Genomic DNA, 27,845 nt, shown 5'->3' on the forward strand with positions numbered 1-27,845 from the left:
CTGTCATGGACTGGTGCATCTGCAGCTGGCAGATCAGTAGGGATGAGGTCAAGTACATTTCCTCCCCCTTACTGGTTCCCTCGCCACCTGCTGCAGAGCCCGTCTAGCAGCTATGTCCTTTAGGACCCGGCCAATTTGATCAGTTGTGTTGCAGCCGAACTACTCTTAGTGAAGGGCATTGAAGACACCCACCCAGAGTACACTGTGTGCCCTTGCCATCCTCAGTGTTTCCTTCAATTGAGGTCACCTCATGGGGCATAGACCAACATTGAAAGATTCTTCAATTGTCTGAGCCATCGCTAACGATGCAATGTTTCCTCTGTGTAATGACTAAAATACAAGTTGTAATAGAAAATCAAATCCTTGCAACATGCCATGCAGTCCATGATACTCTTTGTGACTACGCCCAGTAACACTGGTCCACTGTCTCTCTTAATTCCCTCTCTTTCTCTCGATCACCAAACCACATGACCTCAAAATTGTTCCCTCATCTTAGCCCTAAACTCACACTGTATTCGAGAACGGGTTTCTCTTGGTGAATGGGGCGGGGTGGGGGGGTGGGGGTTGGTGTAGGTGGTGGTTATGGAATCTCATCGAGACCTCTAAAATTCTAACAGGACTGGATAGGGTAGATGCCGGGAGGTTGTTCCCGATGGTGGGTGCGTCCAGAACCAGGGGTCACAGTTTGAGGATTCAGGGTACACGATTTAGGATGGAGATGGGGAGACATTTCTTTACCAAAGCCTGTCAAGTTAATTACCACAGGAAGTAGTTGATGCCAAAACATTGAATGTATTCAAGAGATGGCTAGGTATAGCACTTGGGGCAAATGGGATCAAAGGTTATGAGGAGAAAGCAGGATTAGGCTACTGAGTTGGACGATCAGCCATGATCATAATGAACGGCTGAGCAGGTTTGAAGGGCCGAATGGCCTCCTTCTGCTCCTATCTTCCATGTTTCTACGTCAGCCTCGCACACATGGAGTTTGCCATGTCCATGGGACCCCAACTCCTGCTCCCTCACCGCCATCTTGGTGAATTTCCAGCTTCCCTTCCTGGTCCCGATTCCTCCCATCTCCCTCTCATTCACGGAGGAAGTGGAAACTGTTTGGGGTGGACACATGGGAGGAAGAAAGGGTTCACCAAGCAGAGAAACTCAGAGCTGGCTCATCGCCAAGCTAGAGATGAAGAGGGAGAAAGTGAGAGTAAAAGGACGAGAGGCACAGAGAGAAGGAGACCAAGGGCCAAAGAGGGGAAGGGGACATGTATGTGAATGAAAGAGCACGAGATGGAGAATGTGAGACAGACAGTAAGAGACAAACATCATGGAGGAGTGTCTTGGAAGTACAGGGGGGAGAGCGACTGCGATGAAGGGAACAGACAGAAATTTCTCTTCCAATGGAAAAGGTAAAAAGTTCTGAATAAGTTAAAACGTTGACTCTTTCTCTCTGCATAAAAGATGCCAGACCCGCTGAGTTTCTCTGCATTTGTTTGTAGGTTAACTAAAAAAAGAGGGAACAGGTTTAGGAGGGAGAATAAAGGGAACTGGGAAATAAATTGAAAAGCAGGATCTTAAAGTTTTCAACCTCAGGATTACTCCCAGTGCTATGCACAATATGCTGAGTGACCTACTCTCAACCTCATTTTCTCGTGAGTGAGCAAACGGCAGGGGAGGAATGAGATGGCAGCACAGGAAAGAATCAGAGATGGGCAGCATGTGAGAGAAAAGCTGAACAAATGAGGGGAGGGAGAAAGTAAAGGGAATTGCAGCCTCGCCTCCTGAGAAGCAGCATTTCAATACGATAGCGAAGGTGTGGTGAGGAGACCATTCCTCTGAAACGTGTTCCCCATCCTGGTAGCTACCCAGCTAAACCTGACAGGGTTTAACACTGAGGAAAGACCTATCGCAGCACAGCAAGCACAGTGTGGGACGCTCAGTGAACACGGGAGTCGGAACGCCGACAGCCCTTCAGCTCATGGTAAATTACACAGCTCTCCGCTCACTACCTGCTAATTAGATCAACGAAACACCGGCAATCTGCCAAACACAAAAAGCCGCATGAAATTAAAAACCTGAGGCGCAGGCCTCACTCTGAGCCAGCAGCATGAACATCCCTGCGATGAAAAGCAGAACATCGTGAGGGAAGGGTGGCAGACGTTGGTGAATTGAAAGTGGTGAACTGGCGAGTATGGTCAGATTATGAATTTGACAAGTCTGGGCATGCCAGATGTTACATGCACTGGATATTTAGCATAAAGCCTCCTGAGAGATGAGGAGATGTCTATTCATACACAGCAATTTTTTTTATTGGTTCTGAAGAATCACAGAAACTCTACAGTGTGGAAGCAGGCCATTTGGCCCACTGAGTCCACGCTGACCATAGGAAGAGCATCACACCTATCCCTGTAACCTTGCATGTCCCATGGCTACCCCACCTGGCCTGCACAATCCCTGGACACTATGGGAAATTTAGCATGGCCAATCCACCGAGCCCGCACATGTTTGGACTTGGGGAGAAAACAGGGGCAGCTGGTGAAAGAGTTCCATGCAGACACGAGGACAATGTGCCAACTCCACACAGATAGTAGCCCAAGGCTGGAGTGGAGCCCGTGTTCCTGGAGCTCTCAGGCAGCAGCGCCAACCACTGAGCAACTGTGCCACCTGAAGGACGCGAAACGTTAACTCTGATTTCTCTCCAAAGATGTTGCCAGACCTGCTGAGATTTTCCAGCAATTTCTGCTTTTGTTTCTGATTTCCAGCAACTGCAGTTCTTTTGTTTTCTCATTGTTTTGTTGGTATTTAGTGTAAGTTGTCAGTTTGTGCTGCAAAGTGCGGCTTCCATGATATTGTTCAAACAGGGGCAGGACAAATGTCTCACAGCAAGCTACAAAAGTAGAATGGTGTCAACATGCAGCAAATCTCCCTTTGACAGAGCCATCCAATTAGTCCCAATCCACTGCTCTAACCTCAAATGTTTCCTCTTCAAACAGGTGCACAAGACATTGGAGCAAATATAGCCCACTGAGTCCGCTACACCATTCAACAAGATCGTGGCTGACCAGACTATCCTCAACTCCACTTCCCTGATTTTTCCCCAAATCCTTTCCCCACAACCCTTTCCCAGATTTCATCTACAAGGAGGCACAGGTTCAAGGTGATGCATTTTGGAGGATCAAACTTGCGGGTGAATCATGTTGTAAATGGCAGCACCGTGAGGAACACTAACCTTCAGACGGATCTGGGTGTGCACAGTTCCCTGAAAGAGGCAACACTGGTAGCCAATGTGATTAAGAAGGCATATAGAATGTTTGCCTTCATCGGCTGGGGCATGGAGTACAAGAGTTGGCTAACCATGTTGCAGCTACATAAAACCCTTGTTAGGCCCATTTGGAGTAATGTATGCAGTTTCGGTTGCCACACAGGATTTGCAAGCTTTGGAGAGTGCATAGAAGGTTCACCAGGATGTTGCCTGGTCTTCAGGGCATTGTCTGCGAGGAAAGGTTAAAAAGACTAGGATTGTTTAAACTGAAAGACAGCAGCTAAAAGGAGATCCGCTAAAGGTCTACACAATATTGAAAGGCATAAATAGAGTGGCCAGTCAGATGCTTTTTACCAGCATTGAAGTTTCTGCAACATGGGGGCACAGGTTCAAGGTGAGAAGGGGAAAGTTTAAGGGAGGTGAGCGAGGGAAGCTTTTCACGTGGAAAGTCGGAGCCTGGAATGTAGGAGGTGGTGGAAACAAGCATATTGAAGACATGAATAGGGAGGGAATAGAGGGACAAGGATGGAAAAATGGCAGATTTGTCTCTAGATTAATTAGGTCATGATGGTCAGCACAGGCTTGGAGGGCCGAAGGGCCTGTTCTTGTGCTGTACTTTTTCATTTGTTCATTAAAAATCGATTTCGGCCTTGGATTTACTTAACAACCCAACCTCAACAGTCCCCTCCAGTAAACGAATTCCACAGATTGGATATCGTCTGAGAGAAACAAAATCTTCCTCTTCTGTGTCCTACACTTGTGACCCCTTACTCTACCCTCTGGTCCTTGCCCCCCCCCTTAAGGGAAAGAACTTTTCTACATCTCCCTGTCAAATCCCCTAAGAATCTTGTATTGTTCAGTAAGATCATCTCCTATTCTTTGAAATTTCAATGGGTACAAATCCAATCTGACCAATCTCTCCCCATAAGACAGCCCATGCATACCTGATACCAGCCTAATGAACTGCCTATGGACTGTGTCCAATGCCAATATATCTTTCTGTAGATAAGAGATTAAAAACTGCTCAGAGTTTCTCCAGCTGTAGCCTAGCCATTATGTGCCCATTTCCTTTGTGGAAGCTCTAATGGAATCTGCTTAGAGAATCCCTATAGTTTGGCAACAGGCCATTCAGCCAACACCAACTTTCAAAACAGCATCCCACCTCGACCCATAACCTTACATTTCCCATGGCTCATCCACATAATCTGTACAGCCCTAGACACTATGGGCTATTTAGTATAGCCATTTCCCATAGCACATCCACCTAACCTGCACATCTTTGGACTGTGGGAGGAGACCAGAACATCCGGAACAGATATGCATAGACACAGTGAGAATGTGCAAACTCCACACAGACAGTCACTCAACAGTGAAACTGAACCCAGGAGCTTTGTAGCATGAAGCAGCAGTGCTAACCACCGAGCCACTATTGTTGCTTCTTGCAGTGTGTTCCAGTAGGTTTTGAACCAGTGCGGATTCCAAGAGATAACACGGAGTGGAGCTGGAGGAACACAGCAGGCCAGGCTGCATCAGAGGAGCAGAAAATTTAACGTTTCAGATCAGTACTCTTCCATCAGCCCCTCATACCTCACTGACCAATCCCCACCACTCCCTACCTGCACTCACCTATCACCATCCCACCTACCTTCCCAGCCTGGACCCTTCTCTCGCTATTTATTTCTGAGTTCCCTTCCCCTCCCCCATTTCTGAAGAAGGGGCCTGACCCAAAACGTTTTTCACTGGAGTATAGGAGGTTGAGGGGTGACCTTATAGTGGTTTTTAAAACTATGACAGGCATAGATAAGGCAAATAGCAAAGGCCTTTCTCTAGGGTGGAAGATGTCAAAACTGGGGGCCATATAGGTGCAAGAAGGATTTAAAAGGGGCATGAGGAACAACTTTTTCACATAAAGGCTGTTAGTATGTGGAATGAACTGCCAGAGAAAGTGATAGATACAGGTATAGTTACAACATTTAAAAGACTTTTGGGCAGGTATATGAATAGGAAAGGTTTAGAGGGATACAGGCCAAATGCAGACAGGTGGGACCAGTTTATTTTGGGAACTTGGAATGGACATGTTGGACTGAAGGGTCTACTTCTGTGCTGCATGACTCTGTGAATAATTGGAAATCGTTGACAACAACAACGTAGAAAAAGTTGTGAGATAGTAGAACTGCCGATGCTGGAGAATCTGAGATAACAAAGTGTAGAGCTAGATGAACACAGCAGGTGAAGCAGCATCTGAGGAACAGAAAGGCTGACATTTCAGGTCTGCACCCCTCTGAAGGATCAGCTTTCCTGCCTATCATAGAAAAAGTTGGGACTTGAGTTAAGTCTGTGTGACAGAGCAGAAGGATCTTGGTTTAGTATCTCATCTTATCTGACTGGTCTTTTGACAGTGCACTGCACTAAGTACAGCACAGTGACATGCTGCTTTGAGCTCTTTTAGTCAGGACAGGAATCCACGATCTAATGTCCCAGAACTAAAAGCTCCATTCACCAAGTCATCATTACATTTGTCACAGAAGGTTGCTGGACCTAGATTTTCAAATCCTACAAAAACCAAAGAACTGCAGCTGCTGGAAATCAGAACCAAAATCACAAATCACTGGAAAAACTGGGCAGGCCAGGCAGCATCGTTGGCAAGAAGGCAGAGTTAGCGCTTCGGGTTCAGTGGCCCTTCTTCAGAACAGGTAGTAACTTGGAAAAGATTGGTGTATATGCTCAAGAAAGGATCGGGGGAAGGGGCAGGAGTAAATGATAGCTGGAGATGGAGCCCAGAGATGGAGAGAGTGAAACAGTTGGACAGACAAAGGAATGAGTAAAGGTCAACCTGGGAGAATGAATAGCTGCTAATAGGGACCATTATCAGTTCACTCTGACTCCTTTCCACAGATGCTGTTGAGTTTTTTTTCCAGCAAATTATGATTTTGCTTTAAAATCCTGCAACTTGAAGGACTCGAGAATAGGGCTAATTCCATTGTTTGATGATCCTCTTCATCTAATCCTTTTGGAATAAATCTCTATGCCTTTATATCTCGTAGCCTTATCTATCTCTCCATTAAGTGCATCTATGCATTGTTAGGGGCTCCACAATCTTACCACTCGCTAGGTTTTCTACATTCTTCACAGAAATTGTGATGGTATTTTATTTAGAGCCACCAATCCAGATCTCATGGTAGGTGAATAATTCTCTTCCTTCACATGTGCTCCAGCAAATCCTTTCCTAATACGACAAACCTGTATCAGGTCAGTTTTCTCTTGGGAAAAACAGCCCTGCCTTTTTCAAACCTCTCCGATGATTCTAACCTGGCTCTTCTGACACTGTTTTTACAAATCAAACTTCTTTGCAAACTTTTCCAGTGCTCATGCAGAATCTAGAGTGTTCACAGTAATCTCTGTGTGATCTAACCGATGTTTTCTATGAGTTCAATAGTACATCATTGCTGTTCAAATCTCTCGCCCTCTCTCACTCTGGGCTGACAGATGGAACTGTAGTTCTTTTCTCCCTGCGGGATACAGACAGATTCCTGCAAGGCATCAGATGTTCCCTGTTTCCTAAGCCATGAAGCAGATGTCCCTGTTTCTGTGGCATCCCCTGTGCTGAGTAATTGTTGCAGGCTGGCTGCAGTTAGACCTGTGTCCTAGGGAGGGCGCACCCTTGTGTATTACTGAAGAGACCGAACACCAGCAGACTGCTTCCTGTGACAGCAGTTCAAAGCCTTCATTGAACCGATGGTGTGGGACATAACTCCAAGAGCTCTTGCCCTTTAACAGACCGACTGTCAACCTCTACCTGATTGGTGACTCTAAAAGGTCATGGGATCCCACCAGAGATTTGAAACCTCATTCGAGGTAGGCACTCACACACAGGAGTCATATCTCAGATGGGATGGCATGATAGCTCAGTGGTTAGCACTGCAGCCTCACAGTTGGACCCAGTCTCAATTCCACCCAGCTCTGAGGAAGGGACACTGGACCAGAAACGTTAACTCTGTTTTTACCTTCACAGATGCTGCCAAACCTGCTGAGCTTTTCCAGCAACTTTGTTTTTGTTCCTGGTCTACAGCATCCACAGTTCTTTTGGTTTCAATTCCACCCCCGGGTGAATGTCTGTGTGGAGTTTGCATGTTCTCCTTGTGTTTGCGCTGGTTTCCTGCAGATGAGATCAGGTGGACAGGCCATGCTAAATTTCCCATAGTGTCCACGGATGTATCGGCTAGGTGGGTTAACCATGGGAAATGTGAAGTTAGGGAGCTTTAAGGTGGGATGATCTTTGGAGGATCAGAGCAGACTTGATGGGCCAAATAGCCTCTATCTGCACTGTAGGATTCTATGAGTTTTTAAACCTCCAATGATCTGGACATGAAAGATCTTTTGACACCATTGCACAGAAGAGCAGGTGACATGGTGGTCAATATTTATCCCTCAATCAATTTCATTAAACCAAATGACACAAAACGTTGACTTTCTTGATCCTCTGATGATGCCTGACATGCTGTGTTCCTCCAGCTCCACACTGTCTCGACACTTCTGCAGCTCTTGCTATCTTCTGACCAAGTAATTGTTTGTGGGGGCTTTCTGTGTACAACATAGCAGCGACTTTCCAGCACTGACTGCAGTAATTCCACTTCAAAAGCTATGAGACGTCTATGGGCATACTGAGTCATGGAGTCATAGAGCAGGGAAACAGACCCTTCAGTCCAACCATCCATGCCGACCATAATCCCAAACTAAACTAGTCCCAACTGCCTGTGCTTGGCCCATATCCCTCCAAACATTTCTCATTCATCTACTAATTCAAATGTCTTTTAAACATTGTAACTGTACCTGCATCCACCACTTCCTCTGGGAGTTCATTCCACACACGAGCCACTCTTGGTATAAGCAAGTTGCCCCTCATGTCTTTTCTTAATCTTTCTCCATGCGCCTTAAAAATATGAACTCCCCCACCCTAGCGAAAAGACCCTTGCTCTTCACTTTGTCTATAGCCCTCATAATTTTATGAAGCTCAACTTCCTATGTTCCAGTTGCACAAGTCCCAACCTGTCCAGCCCCGATTTTTATAACTCAAACCCTCCATTTCCAGCAACATTCTGAACCCTCTCCAGCTAAATAATAACCTTCCTATGACAGGGTAACCAGTACTGCACACAGTACTTCAGAAGAAGCCTCACCGACATCCAGTACAGCTTCAACATGACATCCCAACTCCCATACTCAAAGGTCTGTATGATGAAGGCAAGTGTGCTAAATGCCTTCTTATCCATCCTACCTACATGTGAAGCAAACTTGATGCAGAAATAAAAATCTGTTCTTTTTTCTCCTGGGGAGGGGGCACTGGCTGCAGGTTCGCTGATTCACAAGGGTAATGGTGCAGAAGGGCATTCCGCCCATCGTGCACGTACTGGTTCTATTACCCAGTGCCAATTTCCTGCCTTTTATCTATCCAAAGAAAAGCCATGTGGGATTCAATGTCCAACTGTGTGCAATGTATGTTACAGGGGCTGACTCAAACCTTAACAAACCTCTTCAAATCACAGGGATCATAGAAATATGCGATTTAGGAGCAGGATTCAGTCATTCAACACTGCCAGCTCCAGTATTCAGCAAAATAATGGCATTCAGACTGGGGTCTCAACTCCACTAAAAACAGTCAGACCCCGAAAATAAAAACCTTTCTCAAATAAGCTGTATCCAACTCTGCCTTAAGAATATCCAAACAATCACCAACAAATTGTCCTGGTCTACCCACATCAATGCTATGGTCAAGAAAGCACAACAAAGTCTCTACTTCCTCCAGAGGCTGAGGAAATTCGGTATGTCCACAAAGATTCTTACCAATTTTTATAGATGCACCATAGAAAGCATCCCATCTGGATGCATCACTGTGTGGTACGGCAACTGCTCCTCCCAAGTCCGCAAGAAACTACAGAGTGTTGTGAACACAGCCCAGTCCATCACACAAACCAGTCTTCCAACCATTGACTCCATCTATACTTCTCGCTGTCTCAGGAAGGCTACCAACATCATCAAAGACCTGTCCTTTCCCTGGTTAAACTCTCTTCCACCCTCTTCTTTGGGCAGAAGATATAAAATTTTGTATACACATATGAACAGATTCAAGAACAGTTTCTTCCCCGCTGTCATCAGGCTTTTTGAACGGACCTCTCAAATGTTAATTTTGATCTCGCTCTCTCTGCACTGTCTCTGTAACACTAATATTCTGCTAAACTGATGCACTTTGTTTGGTACAATCTGCCCGTACAACACACAAAGCAACGGTTTTCACTGTATCTCGGTACATGTGACAACAATAAATCAAATCAAAGACTAGGCCTACCTTCTGCTTGGCCATCCTTCACCAATAACCTGACAGATACCAGGAAGAAGGACTGATGGCCATGAATCTCCCCAGAATAGGTTGGTACTGTTGGAAGCCAACATTGTCATAGAACCTGGCCTGAACATACATGCCAGTGTCAGTTGAACTGGGATTTCTGGGTGGGTTATTAATCTCAGCTGCTCTAACGACCAATATCCCCGAATCCCACAGGGTTGGGGGCTGAGAAATCCCCATATGTGAATGAGTAGGTCACTGCCAGACAGGTATAGCATGAGGTTAGATACAGAGTAAAGTTCCCTCTTTACTGTCTTCACCAATCTAGTTTAGAAACAGCTAAAACCAGGCAATCAGTGGACACTTCAGTGCATTATCCAATGCACCAGGTAACACAGGTCTCAGGATAAGGGCTCACGGAGTTGGGAATAATGTATTAGAGTAAAGAGAGAATTGGTAATGGGGCAGGAAACTGAGATCAGGCATATATAGAGCATTTGCACATTGGCAGATGGTAACTAGTGTAGCACTGCATGACTCAATACTGAGGCCTCAGTCATTTCAAATCTGAATGAATGACTTAGTAGCAGTGAGAATGTAAGTTTGACACAAAGTTAGAGAGAAATGCAAGATGTGGGGAGGACAGCGGGCAGCGGCAAGAATATAGATAGGTTGAGCGGGTAACAAGACAGCAGATGGAGTATAATGTGAGAAAGTGTTAAGTTATTCACTTTGGTCGTAAGAATAAATAAAACAGAAGGTTTTAAAAAAAAACAAGTGAAACTTGTAAATGTTGACATTCAGTGGGATTTTGTTGAGAAGCAAAGGTGTCCATGTTTCACTAGACAGGCAGGTCTTATTGTTAAGGCTTCAGTCGTTTGTACCAGTGACAGAGGATGTCTGGCTGTGGAGTGTCAACATTTCAGGGGTCACAGGGAAGGAGGGGGAAGCAAATCACTTCTAAGTTATTCATCACTGTTCACAAGTTTACCATCATTTCAATCCCATACTCTCATTTCACCTCAATCCCTTCACCCACCAGTTGCTGGTGATCTCATTCACACACAGTTCCATTCTGGTCTGAGACCAGTATTACATCTCTCTGAGATACTGTTGCTTCCTTCACACCTTTCCTTCTGATGTTTTTCCAAAGTTTTCAATCATTCATTTCTCAGGGAGCTGGGAGTTCCACCGTTTGAAAGGTCAACTGTCAACTTTAAACATGCATATCTTCGAAACAGAATGGGTTAGATACAGAGTCAAGTTCCCTCGACACACCCAGGACTAGTATAGCATGGGATTACACAGAGGAAGGTTTCCTCTCTACTGTCCCCATCAAACATTCTGAGGAAGGGTCACCAGACCCGAAACGTTAACTCTGCTTTGTCCTCCACAGATGCTGCCAGACTTGCTGAGCTTTTCCGGCAACTTTGTTATTGTCCCTGATTTACAGCATCCACAGTTCTTTTGGTTTTTATTTTGTGTTGACTCTGAGGACAAGTATAGCACGGCTCAGGTACAGAATAAACCTCCCTTTACATTGTCCTAGCAAACACTCCCAAGGTAGGCGCAGCACAGGGTGAGAATTAGATTAAAGCTTGTTCATCTCTTTTGAACTGCAAGTAAAATTTCCTCTACTTTTTTATACTGAACGTAATGCTTTCTCTGTGCTGTCCACATTAAACACTCACAACCATTACAGCAAGGGCTTATGTACAGAGTAATACTCTCTCCTCACTGTCACCATCGAACACTCCAAGGACAAGGACAGCACAGTGTTAGTTACAGAGGCATGCTCCCTCTGCTTATTTTAACGAGAAGTAAAATTCTTTCCCCATCAAACACACCACACAGGACAGATACAACATGGGGTTAGCTATTAGAATAAGCTCCTCTACACTGGCCCTATCAAACACTCTGAGGGCAGCTACAGCACGGGGATGGATACAGAGCACAGCTCCCTCTACACTTTTAAAAGGAGACTAAAGCTCTCTTGACACTGTCTGCAACAAACAGTGCCAGACAGGTATAGCACAAGGTTAGATACAGAGTACAGTTCCCTCTTTACTGTCTTCACCAATCTAGTTTAGAAACAGCTAAAACCAGGCAACCAGTGGACACTTCAGTGCATTATCCAATGTACCAGTTAACACAGGTCTCAGGATAAGGGCTCACAGTGTTGAGAATAATGTGTTAGAGTAAAGAGAGAATTGGTAATGGGCAGGAAGCTGAGATCAGGCATACATAGAGCATTTGCAAATTGGCAGATGGTAACTAGTGTAGCACTGCATGACTCAGTACTGAGGCCTCAGTCATTTCAAATCTGAATGAATGACTTAGTGGCAGAGAGAATGTAAGTTTGACACAAAGCCAGAGAGAAATGCAAGATGTGGGGAGGACAGTGAGGCAGCAGCAAGAATATAGATAGGTTGAGTGGGCAACAAGACAGCAGATGGAGTATAATGTGAGAAAGTGTTAAGTTATTCACTTTGGTCGTAAGAATAAATAGAACAGAATATTTTTCAAAAAATGTGCGAAACTTGTAATTGTTGACATTCAGAGAGATTTGGGTGTACTCATGCAAGCAACTAAGAATGTTGACATGCAGATAACCAATAGGAAGACAAATGGCATGTTGGCCTTTCTTGCAAGGGGATTGAGGCACAGCAACATAGAAGTCTTATTATAATTGTACAGGGTTTGGTGTGGTGACATCTGGAATGTTGTGTGCAGTTTGGTCTCCATGGGAAGGGTACATTAACGTTAGAGGCAGTGCAGCGAAGGCCCACCACATTGATCCCTGAAATGAGGTGTAAATGCAAAACGTTGATAATGCAGGAAATCTGAAACAAACACAGAGATTGCTGGAGAAACTCAGCAGATCTGGTAGCACCTGGGGAGAGAGAAACAGAGTTAATATGTTGAGTCTGGTTTGACTTTTCTTCAGTTCTGAACCTGCATTGGTCTTGGAACAAAGGAACTGAGTAAGTTGGGTCTATACTTTTAGAACAGTAACATTGGAGAAGACCCTTCAGTCCATTGAGTTTACTCTCTCATTCAATTAGTTTATCACTGACCTTAACAACATTCCCCATGTCATCACCATATTGCTTAAAGTCATGAGAACTGAGGAACCTGTCAACCTCAGCCTTGAATCTGTTGAATAACTCAAATTCCACAGCCCTCTGCAACAGACTTTGCCAAATATTCACCGCCCTGTCAGTGAAGAAATCCTTCCTAGCTTCTTATCCTGAAGTTGAAAGAAGCCAGCTCACTGGAACACTCAGAATCTTGAAAGGGCTCGACAGAGTGGGCGCTGAGAGGTTGTGACTGCTGGCCAGGGAATCTAAAACGTGGGGGCACAGTCTCAGGGTAAGGGGTACATTATTTAGGACTGGGATGAGGAGAAATTACACCAATCAGAGCTTTGTGAATTCTGGTTGTCAATGCTCCTCTGTTGAATAAACTTGAGGCTGAGACAGGTTCTTGTGGTGCCCCTCATTCATTCAATCTGACCATAATGTGCCATTGATAGCTGAGCTGGAGCAGGTGAACCATGCTGACCCTGTGAGCACTTGGGCTTAGCACACGCATTGCCAGGTACACGTAGCTGTTTGAATCTTTTGACCTGTTGATTAATGCCCACTTCCATGTACCTGGCTTCAAGACAGGTTGGTCATCAGGCTTTTTTCAAATTAGATTAGATTCCCTACAGTGTGGAAACAGGCCCTTTGGCCCAACAAGTCCACACCACCCCTTGAAACATCTCACCCAGACCCATCACCCTATAACGCACACATCCCAGAACACTACGGGCAATTTAGCATGGCCGATTCACCTACCCTGCACATCTTTGGGCTGTAGGAGGAAACCAGAGCACCCAGAGAAAACACACACAAACACGGGGAGAATGTGCAAACTCCACACAAACAGTCACCTGAGGCTAGAATCGAACCCGGGTTCCTGGTGCTGTGAAGCTACAGTGCTAACCATTGAGCCAATGTGCCGGCTTAGGCTTCTTTATAACATTGGTACAGTTTAAGACCATGTTATTCAGAGATCTGCCAGTCTCTAATCTTACTGTTGCATTATTGAAAGACTATTCCATAAAGCCTATCACTTAACGCTCTTTGTTCAACTCCATGCTTCTTGTGTGTGCTCCTAACATTGACATGGCTAGAGTTCAGGCTACTGCTTCACTCGTCAGGCGTGTCTCTCTTCTTTCTTGACCCTGCCCACACTGTGCTATTTATGCCCACTGAGGAGCGAATCTGTGGCATTATTGCAGGGTCCTAAAGTTCTTAATCAGGGATTCTCCAATTGGCAGGCACCAAACATTTTTCTCCCACCTGCTACGCATGTAAGACACACCCCCAAGCACTAATGGGGAAAGCAGGGAATGCTGGAAAGGCTGGCCCATACTCACCGAGCAAGTCAGATTCTCGCTGTCCATCACCTTCTGCTGCAGGTCAAGCCACATGGTCTGAAAGCAGAGACAAATCACTGGAGTGAGAGGCAGCAGGACAGCAGAGTTTATCAACGTGCCATCAGGCCTCAACCAATCAGCAGCACCAAGCCCTGGCACACTCGCACTCATGGCCAATGTTTCACCCATAACCCAGCCACGAGGGGAGACACACTGAAAAAATTAAGGACCATAGCTACAAACAGATCTTAACCAACCCACCACCTCAGCTACTCCTGAGATCTCTGTGTTGATCAATGAGTGGGAGTTGCACTCTCTCAAAGTGTGTTTGAGATGTATTATTGAAAGGTTTTGCTGTGCTGGCTATAGTTTACCCACTCTCACTCTCCCCTTTCCTCCCATGGCTACGCATTCCACTTTCGAGCCCAAGCGCGGAGCCGCAACCCATTTCAGAGGCTGCTCAGCACTCAGGAACCCAGGCTGCCTCTCTAGCTCGACATCATCAAAGGTGCCCTCCTTCTGTTGAACAGATAAGATCGCCACTTCTCTGGTCCTTCCCTCCACAGAGGCAAGGCTGATATTAATTCCTCCACCCAGACAGAACGCAGTCAGGCCTTCAAAGCATCGCTGTATGTGGGATCTTGCTGTGCTCATGCTTGCTGCTGTCTTTCCTACATTACAAGTGATGATACCTTGGAAAGCAATGAATCGGGCTCAAAGCATCCCGGAGTAACTTGGGAGATGCAGTAAATCCACACAGGGATCTTACTTTTCTATCAGACCCGTATTGGAAAGGGCCATCATGCTGAATTAATGAGGCATCATGAAGTTGGATATCAGCTCTCTGAAATGACAGCTGGTTGAAGGTGTCCAGCTATTTGGCCTTGAACAGAATTGCTGCCAAGACAATATTCTGTACTCACACACATGCATTCGCTGTCAGAGCTTTCTGCAAGTATTATCAGGCACCCAGCACAGACCAGAAATTGAGAACTTGGTCACAAAATGTCACTAGAAACAGAAGTAAGAGTAGGCCATTTGGTCCCTTGAGCTTGCCCTGCTATTCTGTAAGATCGCAGCTGGTCTGATTCCAAGCTTGACCCACTTTCCTGCCACCCTAGTGTAGCAGGAAACTAGCTGCACAATAGTATCAGAGATAATGGGAACTGCAGATGCTGGAGATTCCAAGATAATAAAATGTGGGGCTGGATGAACACAGCAGGCCAAGCAGCATCTCAGGAGCACAAAAGCTGACGTTTCGGGCCTAGACCCTTCATCAGAGAGGGGGATGGGGGGAGGGAACTGGAATAAATAGGGAGAGAGGGGGAGGCGGACCGAAGATGGAGAGTAAAGAAGATAGGTGGAGAGGGTGTAGGTGGGGAGGTAGGGAGGGGATAGGTCAGTCCAGGGAAGACGGACAGGTCAAGGAGGTGGGATGAGGTTAGTAGGTAGCTGGGGGTGCGGCTTGGGGTGGGAGGAAGGGATGGGTGAGAGGAAGAACCGGTTAGGGAGGCAGAGACAGGTTGGACTGGTTTTGGGATGCAGTGGGTGGGGGGGAAGAGCTGGGCTGGTTGTGTGGTGCAGTGGGGGGAGGGGATGAACTGGGCTGGTTTAGGGATGCAGTGGGGGAAGGGGAGATTTTGAAACTGGTGAAGTCCACATTGATACCATATGGCTGCAGGGTTCCCAGGCGGAATATAAGTTGCTGTTCCTGCAACCTTCGGGTGGCATCATTGTGGCAGTGCAGGAGGCCCATGATGGACATGTCATCAAGAGAATGGGAGGGGGAGTGGAAATGGTTTGCGACTGGGAGGTGCAGTTGTTTGTTACGAACTGAGCGGAGGTGTTCTGCAAAGCGGTCCCCAAGCCTTCGCTTGGTTTCCCCAATGTAGAGGAAGCCGCACCGGGTACAGTGGATGCAGTATACCACATTGGCAGATGTGCAGGTGAACCTCTGCTTAATGTGGAATGTCATCTTGGGGCCTGGGATGGGGGTGAGGGAGGAGGTGTGGGGACAAGTGTAGCATTTCCTGTGGTGGCAGGGGAAGGTGCCGGGTATGGTGGGGTTGGAGGGCAGTGTGGAGCGAACAAGGGAGTCACGGAGAGAGTGGTCTCTCCGGAAAGCAGACAGGGGAGGGGATGGAAAAATGTCTTGGGTGGTGGGGTCGGATTGTAAATGGCGGAAGTGTCGGAGGATAATGCGTTGTATCCGGAGGTTGGTAGGGTGGTGTGTGAGAACGAGGGGGATCCTCTTGGGGCGGTTGTGGTGGGGGCGGGGTGTGAGGGATGTGTCGCGGGAGATGCGGGAGACGCGGTCAAGGGCGTTCTCAATCACCGTGGGGGGACAGTTGCGGTCCTTAAAGAACTTGGACATCTGGGATGTGCGGGAGTGGAATGTCTTATCGTGGGAGCAGATGCGGCGGAGGCAGAGGAATTGGGAATAGGGGATGGAATTTTTGCAGGAGGGTGGGTGGGAGGAGGTGTATTCTAGGTAGCTGTGGGAGTCGGTGGGCTTGAAATGGACATCAGTTATAAGCTGGTTGCCTGAGATGGAGACTGAGAGGTCCAGGAAGGTGAGGGATGTGCTGGAGATGGCCCAGGTGAACTGAAGGTTGGGGTGGAAGGTGTTGGTGAAGTGGATGAACTGGGCACCCGCACGGGCCCCAGCTATGCCTGCCTCTTTGTAGGTTACGTGGAACAGTCCATCTTCCGCACCTACACAGGCCCCAAACCCCACCTCTTCCTCCGGTACATTGATGACTGTATCGGCGCCGCCTCTTGCTCCCCAGAGGAGCTCGAACAGTTCATCCACTTCACCAACACCTTCCACCCCAACCTTCAGTTCACCTGGGCCATCTCCAGCACATCCCTCACCTTCCTGGACCTCTCAGTCTCCATCTCAGGCAACCAGCTTGTAACTGATGTCCATTTCAAGCCCACCGACTCCCACAGCTACCTAGAATACACCTCCTCCCACCCACCCTCCTGCAAAAATTCCATCCCCTATTCCCAATTCCTCCGCCTCCGCCGCATCTGCTCCCACGATAAGACATTCCACTCCCGCACATCCCAGATGTCCAAGTTCTTTAAGGACCGCAACTGTCCCCCCACGGTGATTGAGAACGCCCTTGACCGCGTCTCCCGCATCTCCCGCGACACATCCCTCACACCCCGCCCCCACCACAACCGCCCCAAGAGGATCCCCCTCGTTCTCACACACCACCCTACCAACCTCCGGATACAACGCATTATCCTCCGACACTTCCGCCATTTACAATCCGACCCCACCACCCAAGACATTTTTCCATCCCCTCCCCTGTCTGCTTTCCGGAGAGACCACTCTCTCCGTGACTCCCTTGTTCGCTCCACACTGCCCTCCAACCCCACCATACCCGGCACCTTCCCCTGCCACCACAGGAAATGCTACACTTGTCCCCACACCTCCTCCCTCACCCCTATCCCAGGCCCCAAGATGACATTCCACATTAAGCAGAGGTTCACCTGCACATCTGCCAATGTGGTATACTGCATCCACTGTACCCGGTGCGGCTTCCTCTACATTGGGGAAACCAAGCGAAGGCTTGGGGACCGCTTTGCAGAACACCTCCGCTCAGTTCGTAACAAACAACTGCACCTCCCAGTCGCAAACCATTTCCACTCCCCCTCCCATTCTCTTGATGACATGTCCATCATGGGCCTCCTGCACTGCCACAATGATGCCACCCGAAGGTTGCAGGAACAGCAACTTATATTCCGCCTGGGAACCCTGCAGCCATATGGTATCAATGTGGACTTCACCAGTTTCAAAATCTCCCCTTCCCCCACTGCATCCCTAAACCAGCCCAGTTCATCCCCTCCCCCCACTGCACCACACAACCAGCCCAGCTCTTCCCCCCCACCCACTGCATCCCAAAACCAGTCCAACCTGTCTCTGCCTCCCTAACCGGTTCTTCCTCTCACCCATCCCTTCCTCCCACCCCAAGCCGCACCCCCAGCTACCTACTAACCTCATCCCACCTCCTTGACCTGTCCGTCTTCCCTGGACTGACCTATCCCCTCCCTACCTCCCCACCTACACCCTCTCCACCTATCTTCTTTACTCTCCATCTTCGGTCCGCCTCGCCCTCTCTCCCTATTTATTCCAGTTCCCTCCCCCCATCCCCCTCTCTGATGAAGGGTCTAGGCCCGAAACGTCAGCTTTTGTGCTCCTGAGATGCTGCTTGGCCTGCTGTGTTCATCCAGCCCCACATTTTATTAGCTGCACAATAGCATCTTCAGGGCCGGGATCTCAGTTCTCTATGAAAGCAGACAGGGTTTTCTGAGTGCGCCGAGTGTGCGAGCACAGCACATGACAAGGAATTGGATATGAGTGCTAACTTAGAAATTTGATAGACAGAGGGAACAGCGCTGCTTTTCATACTTTGTTTCAGGATCCAGAAGCTAATTCTTAATTTTTTTTTTGTTCGTTGAGCAGCTGAGTGATCGCTTGGTGAATTTTTATGTTTTTCTCCCTTTAAATGCAGGCAGCAGGTCAAACAGAGGGAATTGGCTCAAAATGCAGATGCTGGAGAATCTGATATAACAAGGTGTAGAGCTGGATGAACACAGCAGGCCAAGCAGCATCAGAGGAGCAGGAAGGCTGATGTTTCAGATCTGCACCCTCTTCAGAAAAAATTTCCAGACCCGAAAGTCAGCTTTCCTGCTCCTCTGATGCTGCTTGGCCTGCTGTGTACATCCAGCTCTACACCTTGTTATCTCAGGTTACGGAGTTAAACTACTTGGTGGAACTAGAAACAGCAGTTAGTTGATATTTCCGAATGTGAAAACCAGTTAGTTAAGATAAACATAATAACAGTGGCAAGTGTGGATATTGAACTGCAGCTGCAGTATTTGGGTCCTTTTGGTTACTGGTGTCATCCTGAATAAATACATCTGCAGGAAGAGCCTGCAACTCGAGGAGCATCAGTTACCAGTAGATGAGCTGGAATTTGAGCTTGGACATAATGATGCATTAGGCTGGGGGCGGGGGAAGAAGTTACCTGGGTAACTTTGTTCCAGGAAGCAGACATCCCTCTGAGGCCAGCTATTTCGGATTTGGCCCATGTTCCACTTCAGGAGGAAGTGAGTACACGTAGGACGTGTACAGAGACCAAAAAGCAAGCAATGAAGGAGACGATAGACCCTGACTCGAGAACTCTGCAGCTTGTGTGGGCAGCTGATGATGAGCAAACTGACTACAGCACCAATTAGGTGAGGGTAGTAAGAGAGGATATTAGGGGGCAATATTATGAGAGAGATTTGTTAACTATAGGTAAAAACATGATCCCTGAAAGGTGCGTTGCCTGCTGAGTACTCGGGATAAGGACATCTCCTCAAGGTTGCAGAGGGATTTAGAATGGGAGAGGAAAGATCCAGTCATCATTGTCCATGTGGGCATCATCAGCATTGGTAAGACTGAGAAAGAGTTTCTACTGAGGAATGTGAAACACTCAACTGCAAAGGTCATAACCTCTGGATAGCTACCTGGGTCTCAAGTGATTGGCGCAGGGTAAATGAAACCAGCGAGTTCAAATGGAGGAGGAGGAGAAATGGATTTTGATTCATGAAGTACCTGGGGAAAGAGGGTGGTGTGGAAGTCAGAGAGTCCTGGAGTGATGCGGCATGGAAACAGACCCTTCAGTCTGACCAGTCCATGCCGACCATAATCCCAAACTAAACTGGTCCCACCTGCCTGTGCTAGAGCCAGATCGCTCCAAACATTTCTTATTCTTGTACTTATTCAAATGTCTTTTAAATGTTGTAACTGTACCCACATCCACCACTTCCTCTGGGAGTTCATTCCACACACGAGCCACTCCCTGTTTTAAAATGTCACATTCATGTCTTTCTAAAATCTTGCCCCTCTCACCTTAAAAAGTGCCCCCTAGACTTGAAATTCCCCATCCTAGAGAAAATACATTTGCCACTCACCTCATTTATACTCCTGATGATTTTTTAAACCTGTATGAAATCACCCTTCAACTTCCTAAATTCTATTGAAAAAAGTTCCAGCTCATCTTTATAACTCAAACCCTCCATTCCTGGCAACATCTTGGTAAATCTCTTCTGAACTGTCTCCAGCCAAATAATATCCTGCCTATAACAGGGCGACCAGAACTGGACACAGTATCTCCAGAAGAGGCCTCACCAAAGTCAAATATAAACTCAATGTGATGTCCCAATCCCTATTCTCAAAGGTCTGAGCAAAGAAGGTGAATATGGTAAAGCCTGCTTACCCACCCTGTCTACATGTGATGCAAACTTAAAAGTATTATGTGCCTGATTTCCCAGGTCTCTCTGTTCTACAACACTCCCCAGGGCCCTACATCTAATTGTATAAGTCCTACCTTTGTTTGTTTTACCAAAATACAATACCTCACATTTGTCCAGACTGAATTCCATCTCACACTCCTGCTAAACACCTTTTTAATCATCCTGCGAGGAGAGTTGGGAAGGTAAGCAGAAAGGGCAGGGCAACAATGCAGTGCAGTGATATGGGTAATGATAGCTGTCGCATAAGGCAACGATTCTGAAGGGATGAGAATATTTAAGTTACATTGGTTTCACCCATTCTATCAATTTTAGATGCAGTGGAGGCAAAATGTTCTGCTTTAGCTTTTTTAGGGAGTACTTGTGCCTGTATCCGCTCCCTAAGGTGCTAAGAGACCATAAAGTCATAAGACACTGGAGTAGAAATCTGTTCCATTATTCAATACGATCACAGTTGATCTGACAATCTCATCCTCACTTCCCTATGTTTACCCCATTACTCTTGATCCCCTTAATGAATAGAAATCTGTCTATCTCAAATAAGTACACCTGACCAAATATAGTTGTGCCTATTGTTTTAATACAGTTAGTACAGTCCCTCTTCTGCAGATACTTCACCATGGTGTGTTCTCTACCACTAATTACTAACTAGGCTTGAGACAAAGAAAACTCAAGGAAAATTGGTGGCAGAGAACTACCTCAAACAACTCTTAAAATCACAAACTACCGTGAAGTTGGCCTCTGAGGAAACACCACAATAAGCAGAGTTAGGAAGACGCAGAGTGTACAAGCAAAAGTGTGCAACAGACATTAAGGTCAGAGAAGGTTAAAGTGGTAAAAGAGCAGAATTAAAGGCTCTTTATCTGAATGAACACAATGTTATTACAAGGTGGCTGAAGTGAAAGCACAACTGGAAATAAACAATAATAAGATAAATAGGCATTATAAAGATGTAGAGGCAAAGTGACCAAGACTGGGATATGAATATTCAATGGTGTTTGACATTTTAGAAGGTTAGGAAGAATAAAACTGGTTAATGAAGGATGAGTATTAGTACTGAGGAATGATTTTATTTGTCAAAATGTGCAATTAGTGTGGATGGTGATAAGAAATAGCAGTAGAAATGTTGCTGGTGGGAAATTTCCATCACTGGATACGTTATAGAACTATAGATATGTGTTGACCCGATAATGGACTGGAGGTAAGATGGTGGAGAAGTAGCAGCAGGTAATTAAGGGAGTATAGTTGTCGCTCTCAATAAAATTTCATAACTGTGGCCATTGCTGGGACACATGCAGATGCATATATCAAAGTGCCAGGAGCTCAATAAGTATGGAGCTCTCTTATCTTGGCCAGAAGAGATAAAGGGTTAACGGGAATCTGTAAATGAGGTAATTGGAAAGTGATGTTTGATCATTTGATTACAAGGAGACAGTTCTTTCCATTCTCTACTGTAACTGAAGTTTTGGCCAGGCTGTAGTTAGCATTTTACAAAGTTTAAATAAAAATCAATGCTTGTCAAAACCAATGGACTATTGACTATCTTCTCTAACCCTGTTTAGTGATATAGCAGAGAGGTGAATAAAGAGTGTGGTAAGGAGGGAGAGGCGATGTGAGGAGGAGGTCGGGGGCTAATTTCGACAGTGAGCCCCCGATCAGGAGGAGGCGTTCCGCGAGAAGGACATCGAGCGCCTCACTTCACCAAGAAAGCCGACACACTGACCTGCCAGGCATACCGCTACACGTCCCCTCTGTTTGGACAAGGTTATTGGCAAAATGAATGCAGAAGGTGTGCAGTTGGAATTGACGATGAGCGATTTTTTTTCAATGCTGTGAGTTGTTACAGATTTGAATACATTGTCAAAAAGAGTGGTGGAAGCAGACAGCAGAATAGCAGAGCCAATTGTAAACCTAACAAAAAGAGATATTTGCATAACTCTGGGATGAAAGCAGAGATTTGGAGCTAATAGAATTGTTCTTTCAAACAGTCAGCACAAACACAAAGAGCCTAGAGGACTCCCTCAGCGCTGTGTGATACAATAATTCTGTGATTATAGTTTTTGCTTCAGATTGTGGAAGAAAATGCAAGGTAATACCATATTTGTGGATGACAATGCTGTAGAACGAAGAGTCACAGCAAAGACTCCTGTCATCACACTGTAACACAGGCAGCAGGAAAAGAACACAGCCATCTGTGTCTGTAGTAGCAAAGAGGGGTAGAATATCAGCTCATAGAATCAATTCAGCACAGAAGTAGGCCATTGAGCCCAACAAGTCCACACCAACTGATACCCCCTACCCAGCATTTTTCATGGTTAAACCACCTAACCTACACATCCCTGGACACTGTGGGCAATTTAGCATGCCCAAGCTCCCCTAACCTACACATCCCTGGACACTATGGGCAATTCAGCATGGCCAATCTACTCATCCCTGGACACTGTGGGCAATTTAGCATGCCCAATCTACCCTAACCCGCACATCTTTGGACAGTGGGAGGAAACCAGCGCAAAACCATACAGACACAGAGAGAATGTGCAAACTCCACATAGGCAGTCACCCGATGGTGGGAATGAACCCAAGTCCCTGCCACTGTGAGGCAGCAGTGCTAACCACTGAGACACTGTGCCACGAATTCAGTGAATTTGTGGAGACACAAATGGAATGATTCAACAAAGATGTCACTGAAGATTTAACCCCTGAGTGTTCCAAAGCAGCACTGATCATTCTGAACCTTAGATTTTCCCAAGGAGCTTATCGGCATTTTATCTTTGCAAACACTGTATTATAAAAGCAGATCTTTGCAGACTTTTTTTTACGCCTTGATTGATACATACCACTTTAAAACAAAAGGGTAAATACGATGAATTTAAGAAAAAAACTACCAAAGAGCAATTGCTCATGTTGTTGGAATCTCTCTCTTCTCCTTCCCCATACAACTCCACGATGTTGCTGTATCTTGCAGGATTTCTCATCAAAGTAAAGCAGATCCGTTAGAGACTAGAGATAATGGGAACTGCAGATGCTGGAGAATCCAAGATAATAAAATGTGAGGCTAGATGAACACAGCAGGCCAAGCAGCATCTCAGGAGCACAAAAGCTGACGTTTCGGGCCTAGGCCCTTCATCAGAGAGGGGGATGGGGTGAGAGTTCTGGAATAAATAGGGAGAGAGGGGGAGGCGGACCGAAGATGGAGAGAAAAGAAGATAGGTGGAGAGAGTATAGGTGGGGAGGTAGGGAGGGGATAGGTCAGTCCAGGAAGACGGACAGGTCAACGAGGTGGGATGAGGTTAGTAGGTAGATGGGGGTGCGGCTTGGGGTGGGAGGAAGGGATGGGTGAGAGGAAGAACAGGTTAGGGAGGCAGAGACAGGTTGAACTGGTTTTGGGATGCAGTGGGTGGGGGGGAAGAGCTGGGCTGGTTGTGTGGTGCAGTGGGGGGAGGGGACGAACTGGGCTGGTTTAGGGATGCAGTTGGGGAAGGGGAGATTTTGAAACTGGTGAAGTCCACATTGATACCATTAGGCTGCAGGGTTCCCAGGCGGAATATGAGTTGCTGTTCCTGCAACCTACGGGTGGCATCATTGTGGCACTGCAGGAGGCCCATGATGGACATGTCATCTAAAGAATGGGAGGGGGAGTGGAAATGGTTTGCGACTGGGAGGTGCAGTTGTTTGTTGCGAACTGAGCGGAGGTGTTCTGCAAAGTGGTCCCCAAGCCTCCGCTTGGTTTCCCCAATGTAGAGGTAGCCACACCGGGTACAGTGGATGCAGTATACCACATTGGCAGATGTGCAGGTGAACCTCTGCTTAATGTGGAATGTCATCTAGGGGCCTGGGATAGGGGTGAGGGAGGAGGTGTGGGGGCAAGTGTAGCATTTCCTGCGGTTGCAAGGGAAGGTGCCGGGTATGGTGGGGTTGGAGGGCAGTGTGGAGCGAACAAGGGAGTCACGGAGAGAGCGGTCTCTCCGGAAAGCAGACAGGGGTGGGGATGGAAAAATGTCTTGGGTGGTGGGGTCGGATTGTAGATGGCGGAAGTGTCGGAGGATGATGCGTTGTATCCGGAGGTTGGTGGGGTGGTGTGTGAGAACGAAGGGGATCCTGTTTGGGCGGTTGTGGCGGGGGCAGGGTGTGAGGGATGTGTTGCGGGAAATGCGGGAGACGCGGTCAAGGGCATTCTCGATCACCATCAAACCCGCAGACAAGGGTGGCGCAGTGGTAGTATGGCGCACTGACCTCTACATCTCCGAGGCCAGACGCCAACCCTCCGACACCACCTCCTACCGCCCCCTCGATCATGACCCCACACCCGATCACCAAACCATCATCTCCAACACCATTCATGACCCCATCACTTCAGGGGACCTCCCACCCACAGCCTCCAACCTCATTGTTCCCCAACCCTGCACGGCCCAATTACCTCTCCTTCCCAAAATCCACAAACCTGCCTGCCCTGGTTGACCCATCGTCTTAGCCTGCTCCTGCCCCACCGAACTCATCTCCACCTATCTGGACTCCATTTTCTCCCCTTTGGTCCAGGAACTCCCCACCTACGTCCGTGACACCACCCACGCCCTCCACCTCCTCCAGGACTTCCAATTCGCTGGCCCCCAACACCTCATATTCACCATGGACGTCCAGTCCCTATACACCTGCATTCCGCATGCAGATGGGCTCAAGGCCCTCCGCTTCTTCCTGTCCCGCAGGACCGACCAGGCCCCCTCCACCGACACCCTCATCCGCCTAGCCAAACTCGTCCTCACCCTCAACAACTTCTCTTTTGATTCCTCCCACTTCCTACAGACTAAGGGGGTGGCCATGGGCACCCGCATGGGCCCCAGCTATGCCTGCCTCTTTGTAGGTTACGTGGAACAGTCCCTCTTCCGCACCTACACAGGCCCCAAACCCCACCTCTTCCTCCAGTACATTGATGACTGTATCGGCGCCGCCTCTTGCTCCCCAGAGGAGCTCGAACAGTTCATCCACTTCACCAACACCTTCCACCCCAACTTTCAGTTCACCTGGGCCATCTCCAGCACATCCCTCACCTTCCTGGACCTCTCAGTCTCCATCTCAGGCAACCAGCTTGTAACTGATGTCCATTTCAAGCCCACCGACTCCCACAGCTACCTAGAATACACCTCCTCCCACCCACCCTCCTGCAATAATTCCATCCCCTATTCCCAATTCCTCCGCCTCCGCCGCATCTGCTCCCACAATAAGACATTCCACTCCCGCACATCCCAGATGTCCAAGTTCTTCAAGGACCGCAACTTTCCCCCACAGTGATCGAGAACGCCCTTGACCACGTCTCCCGCATTTCCTGCAACACATCCCTTACACCCCGCCACCGCCACAACCGCCCAAACAGGATCCCCCTCGTTCTCACACACCACCCCACCAACCTCCGGATACAACGCATCATCCTCCGACACTTCCACCATCTACAATCCGACCCCACCACCCAAGACATTTTTCCATCCCCACCCCTGTCTGCTTTCCGGAGAGACCGCTCTCTCCGTGACTCCCTTGTTCGCTCCACACTGCCCTCCAACCCCACCACACCCGGCACCGTCCCCTGCAACCGCAGGAAATGCTACACTTGCCCCCACACCTCCTCCCTCACCCCTATCCCAGGCCCCAAGATGACATTCCACATTAAGCAGAGGTTCACCTGCACATCTGCCAATGTGGTATACTGCATCCACTGTACCCGGTGCGGCTTCCTCTACATTGGGGAAACCAAGCGGAGGCTTGGGGACCGCTTTGCAGAACACCTCCACTCAGTTCGCAACAAACAACTGCACCTCCCAGTCGCAAACCATTTCCACTCCCCCTCCCATTCTTTAGATGACATGTCCATCATGGGCCTCCTGCAGTGCCACAATGATGCCACCCGTAGGTTGCAGGAACAGCAACTCATATTCCGCCTGGGAACCCTGCAGCCTAATGGTATCAATGTGGCCTTCACCAGTTTCAAAATCTCCCCTTCCCCTACTGCATCCCAAAACCAGCCCAGTTCGTCCCCTCCCCCCACTGCACCACACAACCAGCCCAGCTCTTCCCCCCCACCCACTGCATCCCAAAACCAGTTCAACCTGTCTCTGCCTCCCTAACCTGTTCTTCCTCTCGCCCATCCCTTCCTCCCACCCCAAGCCGCACCTCCATCTCCTACCTACTAACCTCATCCCACCTCCTTGACCTGTCCGTCTTCCCTGGACTGACCTATCCCCTCCCTACCTCCCCACCTATACTCTCTCCACCTATCTCCTTTTCTCTCCATCTTCGGTCCGCCTCCCCCTCTCTCCCTATTTATTCCAGAACTCTCACCCCATCCCCCTCTCTCATGGAGGGTCTAGGCCCGAAACGTCAGCTTTTGTGCTCCTGAGATGCTGCTTGGCCTGCTGTGTTCATCCAGCCTCACATTTTATTATCAGTTAGAGACTATCTTGATTCCAAATGGAAAACTGCAAACCCAGGGCAGTGAACAGCCATATGTGCCCAGCAACAGTCCCAATTTTTTTTTGCATTTGCAAGATCCCACAGAAGTTGGCTGACAGGTCACTGCAGCGATTTTAGACTGGGGCAACTGAAATCCTTTTCTCGAAATGGATTTTTACCTATGGTATCAAAGTTGAATTATTTAACTCATAAAATGTCTCGTTCGCTACATTCTACATGAAAGTGTTTAATTCCTGAAGGCGTGAGCATCAGTTTAGTTTTCCTTGCAAGCCAACAGCTCAGATACAAGAGTAATGGGAAGAAGGTTGCTGTGAAAAATCACAAATATTTAGAAATCCCATTCAGATTCTCCTGAACTCCCACTGAAACCATGAATTTGTGTCCATTTACATTCTCCCCACGTTTTGGCAATGAAGAAACATAGAATGTAGAAGTACAAGTAGGGCATTCAGCCCCACAGTCTACTATTCAATATGATCATGGTTGGTCACCTGACTCCATTGATCATTCCCACTTTTCCCCAAATCCCTGATTCTTTTAGCACCAAGTGTTATTTGCAACTCCTTGAAATCCTGTGATGTTCTAATGTCAATTACTTTCTGCAGTAGCAAATTCCATGGGCTCACCACTCTCTGGATGAGGAAAGTTCTCTCATCTCAATGGCTTACCTCATTTCCTTGGACTGTGGCCCTTGGTTCTGGACTCCCCCCAACTGTTGGGAACGCCCTTCCTTTGTCTAGTCGTGTTAGAATTTTATAGATGTCTATAACATCCCTTCTCATTCTCCCAAACTCCAGCGAATATTAGTCCTAATTGATCCAATCTCTGTCCATGCATCAGTCCCCACCATCTCAGGAATCAGGAAAACCTTTGCTGCAATCCCTCCATCACCAGAACATCCTTCCTCAGGTAAGGAGGCCAAAGCCACGCACTATACTGCAGGTGTGGCCTCACCAAGACCCTGCACAATTGCAGCAAGACATCCTTGCTCCTGTACTCCAATCCTCTTGCTATGAAGGCCAATGTATAATTTGCCTTCTTCACTGCCTGCT

The 27,845-nt window shown here is 47.5% G+C and overlaps 1 protein-coding gene across 2 annotated transcripts in view; it reads right to left on the minus strand.

The window, feature by feature from the left end:
• The window catches only part of necab2 (N-terminal EF-hand calcium binding protein 2), a 127,098-nt gene that overhangs the window by 12,467 nt on the left and 86,786 nt on the right, over window positions 1-27,845 (minus strand). For both annotated transcript variants that reach the window (XM_048546246.2, XM_048546245.2), the window contains exon 9: window positions 14,026-14,082. In XM_048546246.2, coding sequence (XP_048402203.1) covers window positions 14,026-14,082 — 57 coding nt within the window. The remainder of the gene's footprint in view (window positions 1-14,025; window positions 14,083-27,845) is intronic.

The sequence above is a fragment of the Stegostoma tigrinum genome, chromosome 16 (assembly GCF_030684315.1).
Source record: "Stegostoma tigrinum isolate sSteTig4 chromosome 16, sSteTig4.hap1, whole genome shotgun sequence".
In the NCBI taxonomy this organism is placed as follows: Eukaryota; Metazoa; Chordata; class Chondrichthyes; order Orectolobiformes; family Stegostomatidae; genus Stegostoma; species Stegostoma tigrinum.